Source organism: Mauremys mutica, chromosome 10 (assembly GCF_020497125.1).
Source record: "Mauremys mutica isolate MM-2020 ecotype Southern chromosome 10, ASM2049712v1, whole genome shotgun sequence".
NCBI lineage: Eukaryota > Metazoa > Chordata > Testudines > Geoemydidae > Mauremys > Mauremys mutica.
Genome location: NC_059081.1, coordinates 16,360,891 through 16,384,160, shown reverse-complemented (window position 1 = coordinate 16,384,160; position 23,270 = coordinate 16,360,891). Strand labels below are relative to the sequence as shown.

General features: G+C 38.5%; 1 protein-coding gene across 6 annotated transcripts in view; it reads right to left on the bottom strand.

The window, feature by feature from the left end:
* SLC35F5 (solute carrier family 35 member F5) overlaps window positions 1–23,270 on the bottom strand; it is a 57,386-nt gene that overhangs the window by 12,811 nt on the left and 21,305 nt on the right. For 4 of the 6 annotated variants that reach the window (XM_045032465.1, XM_045032461.1, XM_045032462.1 and 1 more), the window contains 8 exons: window positions 22,683–22,764; window positions 21,201–21,391; window positions 19,221–19,302; window positions 17,502–17,589; window positions 15,819–15,883; window positions 15,342–15,446; window positions 11,145–11,304; window positions 6,264–6,354 (listed from right to left, as the gene is read on the bottom strand). In XM_045032465.1, coding sequence (XP_044888400.1) covers window positions 6,264–6,354; window positions 11,145–11,304; window positions 15,342–15,446; window positions 15,819–15,883; window positions 17,502–17,589; window positions 19,221–19,302; window positions 21,201–21,391; window positions 22,683–22,764 — 864 coding nt within the window. Of the gene's footprint in view, window positions 1–6,263; window positions 6,355–8,134; window positions 8,231–11,144; window positions 11,305–15,341; window positions 15,447–15,818; window positions 15,884–17,501; window positions 17,590–19,220; window positions 19,303–21,200; window positions 21,392–22,682; window positions 22,765–23,270 lie in introns of all 6 variants that reach the window. The other 2 variants (XR_006582656.1, XR_006582655.1) reach the window with 2 other exon arrangements.

Here is a 23,270-nt window from a genome sequence, read left to right as displayed (position 1 = left end):
AGTGTGCAATTTGAAGCTGAAAAGGAAGGCAGACAGAAGAGGGAAAGACCCCTACACCATTACCATCTTTCTTGGTGGCAGTGTCTATGGGGAGGTGAAGGAGGCGACAGATTGCTAATAAAAGGGTAGCCAAAGGCAGACTCCAGAGGCAGCAGCTGTTTTTAGTGAGGGTGAAGAGACAATAGTCAGAAATAAAAGCAACAGGAAAATCCACAAGGAGCAGGAAAAGAAGAGCAAGAAAAAGGTCAGGGGGTGTTGTGCCTGAAGAATGGAAAGGGTTAGGGAAGGTAGGGAGGAAAGGAGTGGATATATGTGGAAAGGACTAGGATTAAGAGAGATGCTGCCAGCAGATAGGCAGAGAAAGCAGAGGTAGAAAAAGATTAAAATAAGGAAAAGAAGAAAGAGCTATTGAGATGAGTAAAAGAAATGAGATTTGTTATTAAATGTTTTGGGCTTATTAATATTATAAATGTCAAACAGATACAGTACAAGTGTTCAGATTATAGTGATGAGTGTCATAAAAATAATCAGAAAGTTAAAAGATACTATCTGTTGCTATTGCATTAGTGTGCCTTGAATCTGTCATGCAACATTGCTTTAATGCTGTCTCTTCCATTTCAGATGCTGCAGTGGTTTTGTGTATTTTGTGCTTATACAGAATAAATTCTATTTATTTAAAGGACTGGGCTGAGAATCTATTTGGGTTTATACTTCAGAGAAGAAGCTGTTCCAGTTTTCTGGGAATTACAAAAGAGGATTCCTGTTCATTCAACCATTGCCGCAACTATATTTAAATAAATTGCCTCAGAATATGAAAAATAATAATAAAAAAAAGCTTGTGAGCCTTTTACACTTCAAAAGATATAAATATAGCTGCCTACATGCACTGGAGTGAAATTATTCTTGTTTTTGTGGAGAAAAGTTACTTTGATTTACTGAAGAACTTTTCACTTACTTTTATATTCTTGGTACAATGTTTGTGTCCTTTATATGAATTGCTTAAGTTTCAAGACCAAGACAATTAGGCTTGTTTTGCCTAGGCTTTGGCTTATTTACATGAAATAATTTATTTTAGTTGTAGTTTCTGTACACTTAAAGTTGAAAACACCCTAAAGCTGCACCCTAAAGTTGAAAACATTTTCACTTTCTTCCAAATAGAAAAGATATCATATTTTATGTCTGCTTTCACTACTATTATTCAGGTTTGAATTCAGCCATCTTTAATGCTTGTCATTTTCTTTCTTGTGGCGACTGGCATTTCACATGAAGAAAGGCCTTTTTAAAATAGCCTACCACAAAAACATTGGCCCACCTAAAATATCACAACAACAGACTTCACAACACATACAGATGTTGCTGAACCCAATGTCCAAAAAATAAGATTTGGGAAAAGTCAGCCTATATAACAGAAAACAACAAAATAAAAACTGATTCCAGTCTTCAGAGTGCTCAGTAGCTTCCAGAAGATGCTGTATTTTGGGAAATAGCCATTAAAAATGTCATGTAATTGCATAAAAATAAGGCAATAAAGCCAGAGGAAGACCTGCATTTTAACGAGACACATGACAGTAGCAATGTTTCCTCCAGGTTTTCTTTGTACTGAGCAAACAAACTTCCCTGAGAACTACACTGTTGTTTACTCTCATGGTTTCAGGCACAGGAGGGAGTGCTCTGCCTGTGGAGTGGAAGGAAGTCAGCATCTTGGGGGGGGCCCAGGGAAATGAGGGAGTCAGAGATAGAGGGAGTGGGGGTGTCAGAGGCAGTGAGGCTGAGGAGAGATGTGGGGCAGTGGGACAGAGTGGGGGGTTAGAGTGCCAGGGATAGGAGGGGGAGAGAAGTGGGTGCTCTCCTTGCAGAGCGAGAGGAGCTAAGGAGACTCAGAACAGCGGTAGAGGCAGCTGGCTGCAGACAGGGAAGAGGGGGTTTGCATCTGTCTTGCCCAGGATAACTGCTCCCAGCCCTGGTCCATTCCTAGGTACCATGGCAGCTGCTCCAGCCCCTTTGGGTCCCACTGTCACCTCCACCCCTATCAGCTGGGGAGCCCTTAGTCACCACTTCAGCTCTCACAATGCCCACCCCAGGAACAGAGGAATTTGTGAGTGGCATCACTTGTGACACACACAGCCTCATGTGCATGCAGTTTACAAGGAACGTTGGTCAGTGGCACACACCACTCAAACAACAGACTATATTTTCAAGTTTTATCATGCAAATCATATTGTCCAGACATTGTGAGGAACGCAATAATATCCTTGTACATCTGAATGGTTTTCCAAGACTATAGTGACATTTCAGATGGGGATGGTCTTAGCGACAAGTGTAAATGCTCCTTTTCTAAATCCGGGGTTTTATCTGGCTGCATGATCGCGGTGAGTTTAACATTGCCCTTGTAACGTCCACCCTTGTTGAGGAAGAGATTCTTCTCTAAGTCACTAAATGAATTTATATCAATCATGTGACATGCAGCTCTTGGGAAGGGGAACATCTTCCAGACTTTTGACACTTTGGCCTCTAAGTGCCAAAGAGCTTAGAAAGAGCAGAGTTGAGAGTCAACCCTTCACACAGAGCAATGGCTGTGGCCATTAGGAGGAAAGAGTTCTGAAGCCTCAGCAGGAAAAGACACCTGCTTCTCACCACAACTCCATTTGGTTTTTTAATTGGAAAGAGTGGGAAAAAGTGTTCACGTCAGGTAAAGCTGGCTCATGCTCCACTAACACAATCCTACCCCTTTTTTCCCCAGTAGAGGGGAAAGTGAGAAGATGGGGGGGAAAACTTTAAAGTTAAAAAAAAGAAACAAAGCTTTTCAGTTTATTAAAAAACCCAAAGGGATTAAGTCAACATGAAACAAAAATATGCACAAAAAATGCACACAGAAAAAAATCAAAATTGTTCATCAGAATTTAAATTTTCCGTGTGAAAATGTTGTGATCAGCTTTCTTCTCCCCACATTTAAGTATCAGAATGGGGACAGACCCTCTGCAAGCAAATAAAAGAATATCTCAAAAGGATTGTAAAAAAACGCAATTTAATGAGCTACTGTAATAAGCTATCTAATGAGCTAATAAATTACTTTTTAAAATAAGCCTGGGCTAAAAATGTGGTGTAAACTGAACAACCACAAGTAACACCTAAAACCTGTGTGTTCACTCAAGACATCTCCATGATGTATAAATTGATCCAAGTAATTTTTGTTGTGGGGTCCATAAGGAATTGTTAGTGTACTTTTATCACCATCTTTGTGGTTGAGCTTTGATCTTTTGAGATTTTACAAACTAGCCAGAGTCATGTTGGACTGAAGACCCCACTTCAAAAGAAAATAAATGCCACTGAGAGTGGTGGGAGTGATCTGCAACTGGCAAATTGAGTTAATACAGAACATTTGGAATATTAATATCCATAGGTTTCTTGAACTAAATATACTGTGACATCATAGTAAGAATAAGTGAGTTCACCCTCAAAGAGCTGCCCAATGTACAATTTGGGTGACTATGCCTACCTATATTCCTTGTGCAGTTTCAACTGAATAGAGCAGGGGTGGTCTGGGGGCCACATCTGGCCCGCCAGATGTTTCAATCCGGCCTCCGAGCTCCCACCAGTGGGGTCTAGGGCTTGCCCTGCTCTGGCACTCCGGCTAGGGAGTGGGGTCAGAGTCGCCCAGAAGCAGTGGCATGTCCCCCCTCCAGCTCCTATGCATAGAGGCAGCCAAGGGGCTCCGCATGCTGCCCCCGCAGCTCCCATTGTCTGGGAACTGGGGCCAATGGGAGCTGCAGGGGTGGCACCTGCGGACAGGGCAGTGCACAGAGCTGCGTGGCTGCGCCTCCACGTAGGAGCCGGAGGGGTGACATGCCACTGGCTCTGGGAACTGCTTGAGGTAAGTGCAGCCCAGAGGCTGCACCCCTCATCCCCTCGTGCACCCCAAACCCTTTCCCCACCCCTGATCCCGCTCTTGCCCTCCGAGCCTCTCGGTCCCAGCCCGGAGCATCCTCCTGGGCCCCCAATCCCTCATCCCTAGCATCACCCTACAGCCCGCACCCTCAGCCAGAGCCCTCCCCCTCCCCCCACACACCCCAACCCTCGGCCCCAGCCCGGAGCTCCCTCCTGCACCCTGAACTCATTTCTGGCCCCACCCCAGAGCCCGCACCTCCAACTGGAGCCCTCACCCCCTGCACTCCAACCCCCAATTTCGTGAGCATTCATGGCCCACCATACAATTTCCATACCCAGATGTGGCCCTCAGGCCAAAAAGTTTGCCCACCCCGGAACAGAGTATATGTCCACTTCCTGACCTGCCTTAGACTGTTTTGTTGCATTGAAGTGCTGCTGCATGCCACCATGCCACCAATGGGTGAAGGGAATCCAGTCTACAAAGCGAGTCCGGATCCTCTGACCTGGGAATTGCTATAAGTGTAAGCTGGTTTTAAATTATTGTATTGCTTACTGATCCATTTTAGGGTTTACCATCGAAACAAAAGAACTTCAACCATTTCACTATCATTTAAGGGAAAGGAGGATTTCCTACTGATTTAGCAACATACAACTGTTAGTCATTGCTGTCATTTGTTTACATTTGTCAGAACATAAAGGCAGCTTTCATGATTTCCCCTTGATAAGCACCAAATGCACTTAATCAATATCCATCTTTTTTTTAAATGAGTACAAAGAAGAATTAACGATACAGATGAGAAAGATATTATATACACTAATTTCAAAAATTGTGAGGCATATCACTTATGCACTAATGTATGCTTTCTCTTCCCCCAACAAGCAGTACTTGTGCTAGTTTTGAAAGCTATTCCAAGAAGTTAAATAGGTATTGTAGAGACAGATCAAGGGATCTCAGTTGCTATAGTTAGCAAAACGGAATAATTATTTGCTCCAACATTAGGAGCAGCAGCAAAGTTTTAAGAGCTCATGATCATAGCAAACAGAAAAACAAACCTGTAAGGTGGAGAGCTTTGAGTCAATTAAAACAAGAATTAAAAATGAAGACAAAGTAGTACTCAACATGTATGTATGTATATATTATGTGTTACTATACACAGAACATAAGAACAGCTATACCTGGGTTAGATCAAAGGTCCATCTAGCCTAGTATCCTGTCTTCCAACAGTAGCCAATGTCAGGTGCCCCAGAGGGAATGAACAGAACAGGTAATCATCAAGTGATCCATCCGGTCGCCCATTCCCAGTTTCTGGCAAACAGAGGCTAGGGATACCATCCCTGTCCATCCTGGCAAATAGCCATTGATGGACCTATCCTCCATGAATTTATCTAGTTCTTTTTTTAACCCACTTGTAGTCTTGGCCTTCACAACATCCTCTGGCAAGGAGTTCCACAGGTTGACGGCGCGTTGTATGAAAAAAATACTTCCTTTCGTTTGTTTTAAATCTGCTGCCTATTAATTTGATTTGGTGAACCCTCATTCTTGTGTTATGAGAACACTAAATCCAGATTATAATTCATATAAACAAATTAAGAATTTAGGGCTCCTTGCCATTGATAAAATACTACAGTCAAACATTCAAAAAGACAGCTAAAGTTTATATGAAAATCATGACAAATGATTTAATTTTAATAAATTTTAATAAATTCAACAAAAATTTAGACAATTTCGTTTGAGGGGGAATATAAATGAAAAATTGTGGCTCATTTCTGTTCTAAAAACTATTTTTGGATATTTATTATAATCACATGAAGTGTTCTCTCACAGTTATTGACTTATATGACACAATACCCATGGAAATAAGGTGTTTTGTTTTTTTAATTGGGACCTCTTCATTTAAAAATTTAATTTTATGTTTACTGTATTCATAAAATCTAGGATTAAGCCTTAAATTGTCCATCTTCTGCAGACATTAATCTACAGGCTTTTTTACATCACTAACTGAATATTTTCAAGATATAAAGGTCACAGAAAGGATTTTACACTATTAAGTTGCTATTTAAGGATGTTGTTACATGCTGTTCTATAGGTTTAGTTAAATGATTAGACCAGGTAAGGGAACTGAAGTGGGAGAGTTTGGTGATTTAAATTACTTTTCATTGAAGTTGTATTTCAGCGAGATAAATTAAGTATGCAGTAACAAACAAGATTAATATACATACAGCAAGGATGACAGATAATTCAGTCTTGATAATTAACAGTAATAGGAAAATACTGTACATTGTGTACATTGAGCTTTAACACTGGCATTGCACTAAAATGCACCTACTTAGGCTTGTTAATAATGCTCAAATCTTATCAGCAATCAAGTGTACATTACCTTCTGCATGCACATGTCAGCTATTATGGACAGAGGTATTGTAAGGCTTAGCGCAAGTGTGCCTATCAGTGATGAGGTAAGAAAGCAGCCCCTAAAAAATATAAAAGTCTTATTTAAAAATTAAGACACATACTTTAAAGTGCAGAAGAGATTTAATCAAGGTTATCTGTTAGTTAAGGTTTGTTTTAAGTGTAAAGCCATAAGGTTTGTTTTCAAAAGTCCTTTGCAGGATACCTTCAATGTGAAAGTGACTGAGCCATAGAATATATATATATTTTAAAATACGATATTTCATGGAATTACTGTGAATTTGAAGTATTCTTTAGTTCATGAATTATTGGCCCAACAAAAGATCTAGAGCAGTGGTCCCCAACCTTTTTCGTCTGGCACCACAGAGGACCGTGGCGGCGGACGAGCATCTGCGGGCACTTCGTTGGGGACCCCTGATCTAGAGTAAGGCTTGCCTAGTTTGAGCCATTTTGGTATCAAGTTAACAGCATCTAAGATATTAAGGAAGGCTGTAAGTTAGACACTATGATCCATCAAGTCAATGATCCCAAATGTAAAACCAGGCTTGACAGATACCTTCATAAGAGGTATTCTGCTTTGTCATGTAAAGAATCACTGATTTAATAACTCTGTAAATGCTTATTTTCCCACTTCAGACAATACTGTTCATTAAAGTAAATTACCTATTTATTCCTGAGTCTAATGGTATTAGATGCTTGTGGAATATCAAAATCAGTAATTAGGAAGTTTTACGGATAATCTGGAAAAAAAACAACTTGTACCCTTTTTTGTTTCTTTATCTCCATCATCAAGGAACAAAGAGGGCACCAGATATATTTTTTCTATTTTAATTTAACTTCCTAATTACGAGGGCTGGTCAAAATTTTCCATCAAAACTGTTTCAACAGAAAATGATCTTTCTAGTAAAAATCAAACAACTCTACACCCCCAATTACTTTCCACAGACTGACCTCCTGTTAAAAAAAAAAACAAAAAAAAAACCCTACCCTCCCACACCATATAACCCCACTATCAAACAATACCCACACCAATAAAGTTTCTGGCTGAAAAATGCAAAGATTTTATTCAGAAATGCCACCACAAAGCCTCAACGGAGATGTAGTCCAAGCGCCTCAACACCCTACTGCCTAAGGGTCAAATTACCAGACAGACTATATCTCTTATGATGTACCGTAGTGACATTACCAAATCAAAAATTTCTGTTTTCCACTGAAGATTTTCAGTTTTTTGGCCAAAATGTTGAAGTTTTCCACAGAAAACAACCCCCTCTCCCCCAGTTATCTGACCAGTACTAATTACCAACTTTAAACAAGACCTTAAATTTAAGAATATCAATTTATTTTATTTTTAAAAATTCAGTTAAGTCTTTCCTGTGTAATTATATGGATAACTAGACAATTATTAGGAGTGACATCACAAAAGCTATGCACATGAAACCTAATAAACTGAAAGGGGATGTGATTTTTATTCACATCACAAAATTGTTTTATTTTTGTTAACACCTATTGAACTCAAACAGTTTGAACAAACAGTTGGAAAAGTCTTTTGGGTAAAGACTCTTCAATTAAGGAATGAGAGAACCCCCAGTCCAAGCCACTGGGTCCTTTTCAGAGAGACTTCCAGCAAAACAAAGACCAACAGACTGGACATTATATTTGTAAAATTAAAAAAAAAAAAAAAAGGCAGAAAAAATACTCGAGTAGGGTGATGGGGGGTGTAAGGGGAAGCAAACAAATTTTAGGCCTTGTTTATAGAGCATAAAGCAGCAAAAAGCACTCTCCACTCCCCCCGGAATTAAATGCACAAATCCAAATTTCCAGCTCCCGTTCACAACACTTAACTGGTTAGGTACTTTCTATGACCCAACTTTAAGTTATTCCAAATACAGAAGTAATTCAACCACACAGAAATTAAGTCGTACGAAGTTTAATTCAAACCTACAAATATGAAGAAACAAATAATTAAGACTCAAAATCTGTCACTTGGCTCTTCATCTTATACATTTATGCCATTGTACGTACAATGAAAAAGTGTAATTAAAAAAGCAAAAACAAAAAACTGGTCTTGTTGAGACTATTTGCATGTTTGATGTTAACTCAAAGAATCCTAAGATTCTTTGGGTTTAGAAATATTTTAGGGAGAGTTTGGGGACAAAATTAGATTTCTCATTCACTGCATTGCCACAAAATCACTAGCTTAATGTAGGAGCTGGGATCTCAACATTTAAATGGTTTCAGCTCAAACTAGTGTTACAACAAAAGAATATTTTTCTAATCTACACTTTGGCAATTATTTTTTTCTAATTTAGCAATCTTGCATCATTTTTCAGCAATGATTTAATACCATCACTAGAGAGATGTCTCTTATTAGCAAGATGGTGTATAATATTTCAAAATATCCTGTCAAATAATTAAAATGAAAACTTATCAAAATACTAAGAGCCTATACTCTGTGATGCACGTGTAGCCTTCGCAGTGTGGCTCAGTCACCCTCCAGTGACTAGGCCACTCAATTCAGAAGCCTGGCACAAAAAACGTCCATTCAACTTCTCGTAACTGTTGTTCTTCGAGATGTGTTGTTCATGACCATTCTAATCAGGTGTGTGCGCACTGCGTGCACGACAGCCGGAAGATTTTTCCCCTAGCAGCATCTGGAGGGTCAGATGGGTCCCCTAGCTTGGGCGCCCCCTGGAGTTGCGACTTCATGGTTCCTAATATAGGGCCCTGCTGACCTCAGTTCCTTCTTGCCGGCTACTCTGACAGAGGAGTAGGAGGATGGGTATTGGAATGGACATGAACAACAGATCTCGAAGAACAACAGTTACAAGAAGGTGAGTAACCGTTCTTTCTTAAAGTGCTTGTTCATGTCACTTCCAATCAGATGACTCCCGAGCCCAAGTTCAGGAGGTGGAGTGGAGTTGTCCACTGATTGGAACACTGCTCTTCCAAAGGCTGCATCGTCTCTGGCCTGCTGGGTGATTGCATAGCACGTGAAAGTGTGTATGGAGAACCAAATTGAGGTCCCAAGCCGGAACAGGCTGTCCGATCTGCGGGCGTAGCCTGTCGAGACCTTTAAGGAAATGGCTGGCCAATGGGTTGGCAAAGACTGAGCATCCCTCTGCGCGTGGGTGGAAGGCAGAGATGGCAGCCAAGTGAACCTTAATTGACGACACAGACAGTCCCTGCTGCTTAAGGTGGAGAAGACAGTCCAGTATAAGTAGCACCAAGGCAAGCGTCAGAAATGAATGGTGCTGCGCCGACCAGATTGAAAATTTCTTCCACTTGGCAAGGTAGGTAGCTCTTGTGGTGGGTTTCCTGCTGCCAAGGAGAACTTGTCTGACTTGATCAGAGCAAGAAAGCTCCACTGGGTTCAGCCATGGTGCTTCCATGCTGTGAGATAGAGTGACTTGAGATTCGGATGTTGGAGATGGCCATGATCCTGAGTTAGTAAGTCCGGGAAGAGCGGAAAGATAACTGGAGCTTCCACTGACATTTCCGGGAGTGATGTGTACCAGTGCTGGTGGGACCAAGCTAGAGCTATCACTGAAGCTTCTTCCCTCTGTATCTCGAGGAGCACCTTGTGAACAAGAGGAACGGGCGAGAACGCGTATAGGAGATATCCTCCCCATGGGAGGAGGAATGCATCCACGATGGAGCCTGGCCTGTGATCCAGGAAGGAGCAAAACTGCTGACACTTCCTGTTGCACTGCATGTCGAATAGGTCTATCTGGGGAAAGCCCCACTGATGGAAGATTGAGATCACGATGTCCGGGCGAACGAACCACTCGTGGCCATGGAATGACCTGCTAAGATGGTCCGCCAACTCATTCTGTACTCCAGGGAGGTACAATGCTTGCAGGTGTATCAAGTGCTCTACACAGAATCCCACAGCATGAGGGCTTCCTGGCAAAGGGGAGAGGAGCGTGCACCCTCGTTTGTTGATATAAAACATCGCCGTGGTATTGTCTGTCATGACTGATACACATCTACCTGTTAGGTGGGCTTGGAAAGTCTGGCATGCCAGGTGTACCGCTCTCAGCTCTCTGAGGTCTACCACACCTGATGGGAATTGACATGAACAAGTACTCAAAGAAGAACCTCTGATCCTAGTTCTTCCGCTCATGCTGTAGAGGACCATGGTCTTAAACCCAGAAGTCTCAGGGTCAATTCCCACTGTTACTGACCCATCCGCATTACACATTATCCTAGATTTCCTTTGTTTACTGACTTGCTAATTCGCAACTCATCTCCTAGTGATTAATGCAAGCTAATAAGATACCAGTACAATCATTTTTCAAAGATCTAATTTAGTTAAACTTTTAAACTATGGAAGTACTTAATTTACTGGATAGGATTCTTGCATTGCCAGTATATTGCAAGAGCCAGGAATTTAAATAATAGTTATAACAAACTCAGATAATCCAAGATGATTAATGCCCACCTTTTTGGGGGGGGGGGAGGGGTAAGTGTACTGTTTCAGCAGAAATCAGCACAAGAACACTACAATTTCAGTATAAACAGAATCCTCAAAATTTCTTCATCTTTCCTCATAAAATTTTTATATTGTTTGCCAATTATAAAACTATTAAACTACTGGGTTTATTCTTCTTAGTCCTAAATAATATGTACACTAGTTTCTTTCTATAATCTCAAGCCATTTCTCTTTACAATTATCAGGCTAACTGCTCTTAAACCGTACTTTATGATGTATCAGATGACTTCCTCTAACTCAGACTGCCTTTACCGTTCACTGGAAAACAAAAACACAGCCTAATCATTCTGACACTGCAGCAGCTCACAGTTTTTAAGTAATGTATCAGAGGACAACTTATATGAAGTAAACAGTACATACCACAGCCAGAGGAATTCTGACAGAACTGTTCCAATAAGGCCATTAATGACAATGCACATCAATACCAATTTATTGGGAAACTCAAAGGCCTCGAATCCAGTATAATGAAGTAGGAAGAAACCTGGCCATAGCAGCAGCAGATTAAAGAGGCCTACAAAACCTGAACATAAAAATCAAATTAATGTTAGTTTCCTTTCAGTTTCATCATAATTCCTTATTTACCTCCTTCTCCCCTTACTTGGCTTCCCTTACAGTTCAAATGTCTGGCAAGAGCTGCAGAAAAACTCTCTTAATAGGTTATTCCTATTCCTGGGAAAAGGAATACAGGAATCTTTAACGGCAAATGGTAAGCAATACTTTAAATATTTACAATATGCGACACACTTAGGCTTTTAGTAGTTCTCCAAGTTCAGAATGCGTATTTGGCTTTCCACAAGTACAGCAATCTTCCATTTTAAAGGTTCCAACAAGAAAGGATTTACACTAGCAATAGGGATGATCTAGAGCATGGGAAATCTAGGGTGTCACAACCACTATCATTTTTTAATGGCTAGATGGGACATGGTCCCATAACTATTGAGAAGGACTCCTGAAGCTTTTTTCAATTCCAACACAGGGTCACAGTATGACAGCTGGTCTAGTAACAAGGCATAAAACAGTTTAAAAAAACAACAACAACAACAACACCACTCTATCATGGACTTCTAAAAAGTGGTGCTGGTCAGTAAGCAACCCTGACTGAATCCAACTGTTCATTTGAAACAGGGGTGCATTGGACAGTTACACAAGAATCATAAGAAGAAAATATGGGTCTGAGAAAATAGGTTGTCAGTGCCTACATGTGAAAGAACTAAAAGATCAAACTTTGGAAAAAAAGATTGGGAATTTAATTCCAGGTTAATGACTACTACTGTGGGTTTCAAATTTGGTTACTGGTGGTCAATGAACAACTTACTCGTGGGTCTGGAAAAACTAGCTGACCACATGGTGCTGGCTTTACTTGTTTCCAACTGTTAAAATTACTTTAAACAAGACAACTAAAATATATATTCAATACCTTAACTTTTTGATAAAAGTAACTGCAGGAGTTGCCTCAGGAATGCTAATAGTATTGCCAATGAAAAAGATGATGGTCTAAAAGATATGGTTTACCTCACGAGGATCAGCAAATCCTTTATCTATTGGGATAACAGTTCTGTTTCTCAAATGAAATAACAGAATCATAGATATGTAACGTTGGAAGGTAACTCAAAAGCTCATCAAATCCAGCCCCCTGTGCTGCAGCAGGACCAACTAAACCTAGACCATCCCAGACAGGTGTTTGTCTAACCTGTTCTTCAAAACCTCTAATGGAGATTTCACAACCTCCCTTGGAAGTCTATTTCAGAGTTTAACTACCCATATACACTTCTACCCCGATATAATGCGACCGAATATAACAGGAATTCGGATATAACGCAGTAAAGCAGAGCTCGGGGGGGGGGAGGGGAACTCCGTACTCCAGCGGATCAAAGCAAGTTCAATATAATGCGGTTTCACCTATAACGCGGTAAGATTTTTTGGCTCCCGAGGACAGCTTTATATCGGGGTAGAAGTGTAAATAGAAAGTTTTTCCCTATTACCTATCCAGATCTCTCTTGCTGCAGATTAAGCCCATTACTTCTTGTCCTATTTTCAGTGGACATGGAGAACAATCACTGTCCTCTTTATAACAGTCCTTGACATATTTGAAGACTGTTATCAGGTCCCATCTCAATCTTCTTTTCTCAAGCCTAAACATGACCAATTTTTTAAACCTTTCCTCACAGGTCAGATTTTCTAAAGCTTTCATCAACTTTTTTGCTCTCCTCTGGACTCTCCAATTTAGCCACAACTTCCAAAAGTGTGGCACCCAGAAATGGACACAATACTCCAACTAAGGTCTTACAAGTGTTGAACACAATAATATAATTACCTCCTATGTCTTACATACAACACTGCTATATATACACACATCCTAGAATGATGCTAGCCTTTTTAACAAATGCAACACATTGCTGACTCATTCAATTTGTGATTCGCTATAAACTTTGGATCCCTTTCAGCAGTATCACCTCTTCAATGGTTGTGCATTTGAGTTTTCCTTCCAAAGTAAAGTACTTTGCACTTGTCTTTAGTGAATTTCATACAAATTCTCCAATTTGTCAAGGTAGTTTTGAATTCTAAGCCTGGTCCTGAAAGTGCTTGCAACCCCTCCCAGTTTGGTGTCATCCACAAATTTTATTAACATACTTTCCACTCCATTATCCAAGTAATTAATGCAAATATAGACCAGTAGCAGACTCAGGACTGTAGCAGAGTAGCAGACTCTGGGACCCCACTAAATGTACTCAATTTATAGTAATTTCATCTAAACTGCTTTTCCCTTTTTTCTCGTAAGCAAAGTCATGTGGGATTTCAGAAGTCTTACTAAAAATCCAGATACATCACATCTACTGCTTCCCCCTATCCACTGTGCCAGTAACACTATCAAAAAAAGAAATTAGGTTGGCTTGGGATGATTTGTTCTTGATATATTCATGCTGGCTATTCCTTATAAACCCTCTTATTCTCTAGGTCAGGACTAGCCTATATTTTGTCAAGGTACAAATTTCTTGACTACCCCTGCTCTAGGTGCTTACAAACTGATTGTTTAATAATTTGTTCTACTATTTTTCCAAGTATCAAAGTTACTGACTGGTCTGTAATTTCCCAGGACCTTTCTATTTCCCTTTTTAAAAGATAGGTACTATATTTGCCCTTCTGCAGTCCTCTGGGACATCATCTGTCTTTCATCAGTTTTCGAAGATAATTACTAAAAATTCTGAGATTACTTCATTTAGAGTTCCTTAAGTACCCTATCATAAATTTCATCAGACCCTGCCAACTTATCTAAATATTCTTTAATCTGTTCTTTCCCTATTTTGGCTTGCATTCCTTCCCCCTTGTTGTTAATATTGTTTGTATTAAGTATCTGGTCACAATTAACCATTTTAATGAAGACTGAGCAAAAGTGGCATAAAACCTTGTTGATGGCATTAGTTAGCTCTCCTTCCCCTCTAAGTAGCGGACCTACACTCTCCATCTTTCTCTTGCGCCTAACATACTGAAAGAACCTCCTCTTATTGCCACATGTCCTTTGCTAGGTGTAACTCATTTTGTGCCTTACCTTTTCTAATTTTGTCCCTACATGCTTATAACAGTCTTTTGTTCACCTCCTTAGCAATTGATCCATGTTTCTACTTTTTGTAGATATTTTTGTAGATTACTAATTTTGCAGATACACCTCTACCTCGATAGAAAGCTGTCCTCGGTCGCCAAAAAAATCTTACCGCATTATAGGTGAAACCGCGTTACATTGAACTTGCTTTGATCTGCCTCCCCCGGAGCACTGCTTTACCGCATTATATACAAATTTGTGTTATATCGGGTCACGTTATATCAGGGTAGAGGTGCAGTTCCTTAAAGCCTCACTAATTAGCACAAAGACTAGGAGACTCACTGCAAATTACTGATGTCTGGGAATTAGCAAGCAACTGAACACAAATGAACTATGGTCATTTATTTCACCATTTAGTTTTTATTTATTTCATAATATACTAGTACATTTGAAATTTTGCTAATATGAAAACTCACAATAGCACTTTGCTATTAAGTCTGCTCAGAGGCAGGGACAGAACACTACATTTTTGCAGATTATTAAGGCTCTATGGCACCATATATGGCTTCTGGTTTACAATTTGGACTTCAGAAATTATGGCGTTGCAAAGTGAAGTGACCATATTGAACTGCTCACTACAAAACCTGCACTACAACAAAAAGTTCAGCATACTAATCCAGTTTTTATTCAATATAAAAATACATCACAGGAATTAGCAACAGAGGCTCACTCACTTCATCACTGATGGCCTTACACGGAGATGTGTCAAGCACCTGAGATTCCCACTGACTAAAGTGAGAGCTGCTGCTCAACACTCCTCAGGATCAGGCCCTAAGAATGGACCAATACTGAGAACACTCAAAGATTAAGGCCCTATACCTGTAAACATGTATATGCTAACTTTACATGCACGTTTAAGTGTTTACAAGATTGGGGCCTGAAGAGCAAGGGATTTAGTCATTCTATAAATTAAAGTTTTCAATATCGTCATTGCTATATTAAAATATTGCTGTTCTTACCAAAGAACATTGGTATATCAAGCTTATCTTCTCTGTCTACTTTTCTTTTTATCATAACTATATAGACAGCATACAGCATTGCTCCTACAAGAGACCACAGGGAACCTGTAAACGATGAAAAATATTGTTTTAAGACAAATGGGTTAGGCATAGTGTTATGAATCTGACTATCATACTTAAATCCCTCTACTGAGCAATTTTCTAATTGTAATAGTTCATTATAGAATCCATTACTATATACAATGAATTAAACTTAGGAAGATGTGACCCTCTACATGCATATATTGAAAGGGTATTTAATAAACATTCCTCAAAAGAAGCTATTTTCAGCAGTCAATTTTCCAGACTCTAATACATGACAGATTTATACTGCATTTCCTTCTCCCACCCTGTAGTTTTGAGCAGTTTAAAAAAAAGCATTACATTTATCTTGATATTACAATTTACAGTATGAAATTTAAAAAATATTTTATATACCTATTGTACCTCTTCCTGGAGATTTCTCAGACTCAGATAGATTAACAAGTACTACACCGCCAATGCTAGGAAAAAACATCATCAACTATTAGGCATACCACAGATTTTTTTTTTAAATCTGTCTCACACACGCACAGCAACAAATAAAGACACCAGTTTTATAGATCTGTAATTAGACTGAATCCAGCTTTTGGTAAACCTGTGCTTTAAGGCCTACTTCAGAGCTCAATTAAATCAATGTGATTCTCTGCACTGACTTCCCTGAACTATGGATCAGGCTTTTGTGAGAACAAAGCTGACACGTCAGAAATGATGTGCATTAAACAAACATCTGCATTTTATTTAGGCTATTTGCTATCTATTCCAGTATTTTCTCACTTTCTCTTCTCAAACATCATTATCTCAAGGTTAGGTCACACTAACTATTCTGCTGTTTTCCACTCACTTCTGACATGAGCCCTACTTCTACAGGTCTCACGATATCAGGCTAAGACTTGACAGAACAGTTGCTCTGTCTCTGACACTTAAATGGCTGCACTTAAACCCTCTCTTTGTTTCCCTGCTTCCACACGATATTAAGTTTCATTAAACATCTAATGCTTTCCATCTGCATTAAAACAAAATCTAAAATTAACTATCAGTAAGACAAATGTGTTAGTATTTATTATCTAATAATTTTATAACCAAATGCTATGCTTATATCTTAAATTAGGTTAAATGACCACTAAAACATACACCTCTACCCTGATATAATGCCATCCTTGGGAGCCAAAAAAATCTTACCGGGTTATAGGTGAAACCGTGTTATACTGAACATGCTTTGATGCGCCAAAGTGCGCAGAAGCACTGCTCTGCCGTGTTATATCCGAATTTGTATTATATCGGGTCGCGTTATATCGGGGTAGAGGTGTAATTGCTTAAAGATGCCCTGCCCATTACAGTTGAGCAGTACATTCACTTTAACTGACTAATAAAACAAAAGAATCTGAAGCATATCACCATTTTCGTATACACACTATATACTTGACCAAAACTCCACTGACAGATAGTGGAGAAGAAAAAAAAATAGTCCAGATCTATAAAATCTGACAGCTGAGAGTTTTGAATGATAGCAGAAAACTGAAACTAACCAGATTACCATATATCACAGCATCTTTTTTCCTAACCCATCTAAATATTTAGAAGTTACTTAAGTATCATGCACACAACTTTCAGACACAAACATTAAAAAGAAAATGTCAAAATTAGGTGAACTTCAAATTATTTCCCTAATACTGCACACCAAAGTAATCTGACCCAAAAATGGGTTCAAGTGAAAATATATAGCAAAACAAATCATTCCCGAGCAGACTAGTAACACCACAAGGATCCAGCAGTGTCTTAACCCTAATCCTCAATTACTTAGTCTTTAGCAACTAGCATATAGGGAATTCTATTAAAGAAAGGTTTATATTTAGAGGGAGGAGACTCCTGGTCAGAGCAGTTGTGAAAAAAAGTGAAATTTTAAACAGGCACTCTTCTACATTTTATTTTCTTTAAAAAACTTGCCAAGATCTGCTACTCTTGATATAACAACATTCTTCACCAAATAAACTGAACTATCTCAAACAGCTTAAAAAAATTACCAGCTTCTTTAGGGGTAGGGTCAGAGGAGTGTTGGAGATTAAGAGTTCATATTCCTACCTTAAAACGACAGCTAACAATTTGGAAAGGGTAAACCGGTCTCCACTGTTACTTGGAAACACTGCAGCTAAGATTAAGGTAAAAAGTCCTGTAAGAGAAAATAAAAAGGTGTAACATCTTTTCAAGCTTTATTACTAATCTGTTCAATAAACTGTACTACCACTATCTCAATTTTAAATGTTGTCTAATCACTTCAGATTAGTTTCCATACTTTTAATCTGAATTATTGCAACAGAATTAGTGTCAGTTTGTCTTCAATTTTCTTGTATTGCTGAAATGCTTACAGTGTCTAAATTGAAATTCAAAATCTATGCCCCAGACAAGTAAAAATACATTTAACAAAAATGAAGATTGCAATTTAAACATGCAAAGGAAATAAACTCAGTTAAGTCTTAAAAAAAAAATTAAGCCCATGTCAAAAACCAGTGTATATTGAAACTACGCTTTTTAAATAGCAATAACTAAAGCAATGCACTATTTTTGGGTTGCGATAAATGTAAGTATAAGCTTTGAAAGACAGTCTAATTACACGTTAAAACAAAACTGTGGAGCAATTAGTGTCTGTCATGCTATGATAAAATTAGACAGACTCACTGAACATGTAAAAAAACCTATTTAGAGAACTTGTTGATATCCATAGTAGGGATAAATTATGGTTTTTGGGTCAACAGAAATATGAGAGATACAAAAAGAGCTCATCTAGTTTTAAATTAAGACACTTAAATGGTGAGAGTAACCATTTCCTAAAAACACTGTAGCTTGGTACTTCTTCTCACCCCTCCAAACAGTGGAACTGATTAGTTCTAATTATGACATCCCCTGCAAACTTAACACTGTAAAATAAACTTTTGTTTTTATGTTGGAAACTTGAAAGAGTGCTAGGTTTTTGTTTTGTTTTCAGTTCAAAAGCAGATTTTTTTTCCTTAAAGGAGATCTGCAAGTCTAAAATTCACAAAACTAACATTAGAATTATGTCCTTAATGCCTCCAGTGACCAGCATCAGGGTATACAGCAGAGCCTCCATTGAAATTACTTTCACTCCCACCCTTCTTTGGGTTATTGTAACCCAGACCTGTTATATTATCACCAGCTCTTTGTAGCACAGCAGCTGTGCCATTTGGTTCAGATCACATCCACAATACTCAATACATATAGCCTATGGGAGTATACTGCTGTCCCCCTCCCCATTTAAAAAAAAATTGCATTGTAAATGTTGTTATTGTTCTCATACCAATTAAAACTTAAAGTGTATAGAAACTGCAATAGTGATCATCTTAAAGACAAAAAAAAACAAGGAAAAATTGCACATCGATTTCAGGTGTGGCACCATGTCCAAGAAAAGCACTCACTTTTAAAACAACAATTTCTTGTGTATGTGAAGGATTTTCTTTTTTAAAAAAAAATAAGTTGCAGCCACCTAAAAGGTCAGCTTTCGGTGGAGTCCAAAAAGTATCCTAACTATAAAAATGTAATGTACTTGCAGAGCTATTTAAAGTCAAAAGAATGCAAGCTGCAAAGTGGTAAGACATAAAGATAGTAAAATAATTTGCAACAATATACAGAATGCTTCTAAGCTATCACGTTTGTTTTTTAAACTTTACGCTTCTCAAAGATACACATAATAGTCAATTAAATGAAATAGTGCTGGCATAACAAAAAGAGCTCTAATTTATAAACAGCTATTTCAGTAGCTCTTATAATGCACATTTCATATCTTACCAGAGGTTGAAGATAGGATATTAACTATGGCAACTTGTGCATGTAAGAGTGCTTCTTGATAAGAGAAGTTTGCCAAAAACCACTGCAGAACAAGGAAAGTAGTTTAAATGAATAAATGGATAATCACACAAGGTATTAAAACAGGCTGTTTTGCCTGTGCATAAACTCCTGCAATTTTTAGATTTTTTTATATTTACCAGAGATATCACTTGAATCAGTATACACAAAAATCAATCAGAACAAGGCTGTCACACAAGTCCTTTTGTCTTATAAATAACAATATCAATTTCTAATTGTTATTAAGAAGAGGCAGAGACATTAAGTAGCAGGGGTGGAAACAGGCAACATGAACAGTTTCAGTGGCATCTACAAGAAAGTAATTATTGCAGACTTTAAAAAAAGCAACACACTAGAGATAATCAGTGAAGATGGCAACTGCAAGTCAGCAACAACCAAAAAGCTAACAACTTAGTCTGAAGTCATCATTTTCAAACTGTTTGCAAAAACTGGGAGAAACTACTTATTTCCATACATCTCAAAAGGTTAACTATCATCCCATTTAAACTGATTCATATACTAGGGTCCTATAACATCTTAAGTACATAAACGAACAAGCATCTCCAAAATAGAGATAATACAGTGTCTAGATCAATTATCTAACAGGTATTCTGTGAGGATTAAATGTTTGTAAATATTTTGTAAAACGGTAAATATGAGATCATTTAGTGAGCAAGAGCTCATTAATAATGTTATCCCAAAGATGTTCTTAGTGAAGCTACCATTCACCCAAAAATTCTTTCAAAAAATATTTTACTTTTTGAATGATGACCAAGAAGAAAAATACAGCAGTAGTAGATACAGCCGAAGTACCTTTTAGTAGCAACTGCAAAAGCAAGAGCAGTATCATTTCACTTGTTTGTAAACTAAAGGAAAGAATAATCTTATTCCAGATAGTTTTTAAGTACATATGCAACTAGTTTTTCTTTAAATTCTGTGGACATCAGCTCAATATATGCATCCATCTCAAGAAATTCCAGTAGCCAGATCACCTTCCTCTGGTCAGTACACCAGTTAAAAGCCACCTCCTGAGCTACTATACCCATGAAGTATCTCCTGCTGTATAAAGAGCTATGCGTGCCTTGCTCTTAACCATATTTTAAATAAAATGTCTCTAGCAGTATAGTGTGGCCACTGTAAGAAGGGCCACCACTGCTTTGTTACCCTCCTCTTCAGTGTTGGCTCTTAGGAAACATGCCACTCTCACCTCTGTGTTTCCGTGACATTGAGAAATGCTGCAGAAGTATGTGAAGATGACTAGTCTGCTGATGAGGATAAAGACATCTTGCAGCCCTACCTATTCTCATCGGGGAGAGTTGAGGATATCCTCTGCCCCAAGCCAAACATCTTCATATCACTGCATGGCTGCGTATAATGCCACAGGATGAGAGAGACAATGTGGTGGCAGCTTTCAAGAGGTTCCATAGAAAGTGAACAGGGCAACAGCTGCATTTATAGGTCCTTTCTCCTTCTTCACCCCCAAACTGAAAGGCAGTTCTACATGCTACAGCCACAAAGATGTGGGTACAGTCAGGGCTCGGCCCCACTCCCCTATATAAGGAAGAAACAACTGCTGGTGTTTAAGTAACCCTGGATTTCTGCCCAGGCAAGACTAGTGAGTGACTTACCACACCCACTCCGAAGAATGGAGTAAGATATAATTTACAATGGCCCTGCCAGCAGTAGAACCTGTACTACAATCAAATGCAAGCCTGAAAACACATTGTACTGTTCAGAGTTCTGTTTTAGGGAAGTGCAGATAAGAGAGGTTATACTGTATTTAGCACATATATAAAATGAGAAAAACACAGAAAAAATAGAGCACACGCCAACATTAAATACAAGTTCATGTTCATTATTATGTAAAACAGTTCAATATTTGTAGCTATACTTAATAATTTTCTTAAAGAACAAAGGACATACCACAAAGCAAAAGAAAAAGCTGATTTTTGCTACTTGAGTTGCAGTGAGTTTCCCTACAGTTTTTAATATTGATTCCTGCTCCTTAACAGTTGGATATGACATGCGAGACAACTTTGCTTCCAATGCATGGCTTGATGGAAGTTGTCGAATCTCCATAACGTTACTGAACCTTACACGAGGCTTTTTGGGAGCTTAAGGGAAAAAAAAAGTGGCACATGATCATTCAACTTTTCACGCTATTACACAGAAAAGAAAAAAAAAAGTGATGTTTGATCCCATTGATTACAGCAGTTCACAAATCATGACATGAAGCTTCTCTCTCCAACAAAAGATTTGCTTTAATTCTTTTTTTTAACAAAATAGTATTTATACCACTTGATAGGGTACTAATGAAAAAGGATCTCATAATTGTTTTAAATAATTATTATGGTCTGTTCAGAGTAACTCCTTTGAAACTCGACAATGAAGCCTGTTACTTTATTTTTCCCTCTACTTTGTATGCACATTGTATTTTTAAAAATGCACAATAGTTCACATTCTAATAATTTTGTTTTAAAGAAATTAACATCAGATGTTAAAAACTGCCTGAATTTGCATGCATGGGAAAATTCAAGTTATGTTTATTTTACAATGTTGCCTGTACCAATTTAAACTGATAAAAGATTCCACAGCACAAATAGTGGTTAAATTAACAACAAAAGAATTAGCTCAGTGACAGAGTGATAATGATTTGAACTTCCATTTTCCAGTCCTGTGATGGTGCCCTGGCCCCTCTGAAGTCAATGACTTCACCCTGGGGCCAGGATTTCACTTGATGTCTTGCTATTTAGACAAGCAGGGCTACAGAGGCAACAAAAACAGTCCCTAGGCAAGAGGAACTATCTTGTGTTGTTGAAGAGTCTTGTCAGTGTCTCTCAGGAAAAAAAGTACCCCATACAGTTATGCTAAACTGTAAGAAAAGGATGATTGTAATATAGCATTCTGAGGGTAGGAGCGTTACACAGATCTTTGAAGTTTCGTAGGAATCTGGAGGATTTTTCAGGTTTGGAGAGTGGGTCAAAGAATCTAATAGTTACATCAGACAGGTAACTTTTATATACAAACAAGAATTATTGTTTTTGTTTTCATTTAATAAACAATACTAATTATAACAGTGTCTCAGGTTTTTCTATAGTACCTAATACTGTGGTAGCTGACAATATGCACAGCTATCCATTAAAACGTTGTTTTTTAAACCCTGACCAACGTAGCTGTTAACCTAACTTTTAAGTTTAGACCAACTCTAAAAGTGTGTGGGCGGGAATCCCAAAATTCCACCCCAGGAAAGGCAAAGGAAGGAGGCTGGACACCTGAGGGGATTTGCTCAGAGACCAGAAACAGGATAGTGGTGGAGCTAGCTCTGCAACCACAACAGGGGCAATACAGACACAAAAATAGTCCCTGTACCAAAGAGCATTTTGAAATTCTGAAGTCTTTACTCACTTTTTTCAGTATCACTATTAGCACTGCCACTCTTTTCACTTGGTAAGTCATGAAACTTTACAGGAACATACAAAGGTTCACTCTGAAATGCAGCAGGACAAGTAGCATATGCAGTTAAACAGACATTGAAACTGTTAGCAAAACTTATCTTAGGATACCTGGAAACAAAACACTAAAGGAAAAACAAGTTCCATAAAATAGCAAGACAGACAGAATTTTTAAGCAGTATCACCATCTCTCTACCAAGTCTCTTCACTACTACTAAGATATTTCACTTTCTAGTACATATATAAAAATACATGACCAATCTATTTTAGAATATACCCCGATATAAGGCTGTCCTCGTGAGCCAAAAATTTTTACTGCGTTATAGGTGAAACCGCGTTATATTTAACTTGCTTTGATCCGCTGGAGTGCACAGCCTCCCGGAGGACTGCTTTACTGCATTATATCCGAATTCGTGTTATATCGGGTTGCGTTATATTGGGGTAGAGATGTATTTTAAATCCAATAAGTAAACCTTTTTTTAAAAAAAAAGCTTCTAACAAGTTAATATTTTAGACCAGTCCAAATATAACAACTAGCATG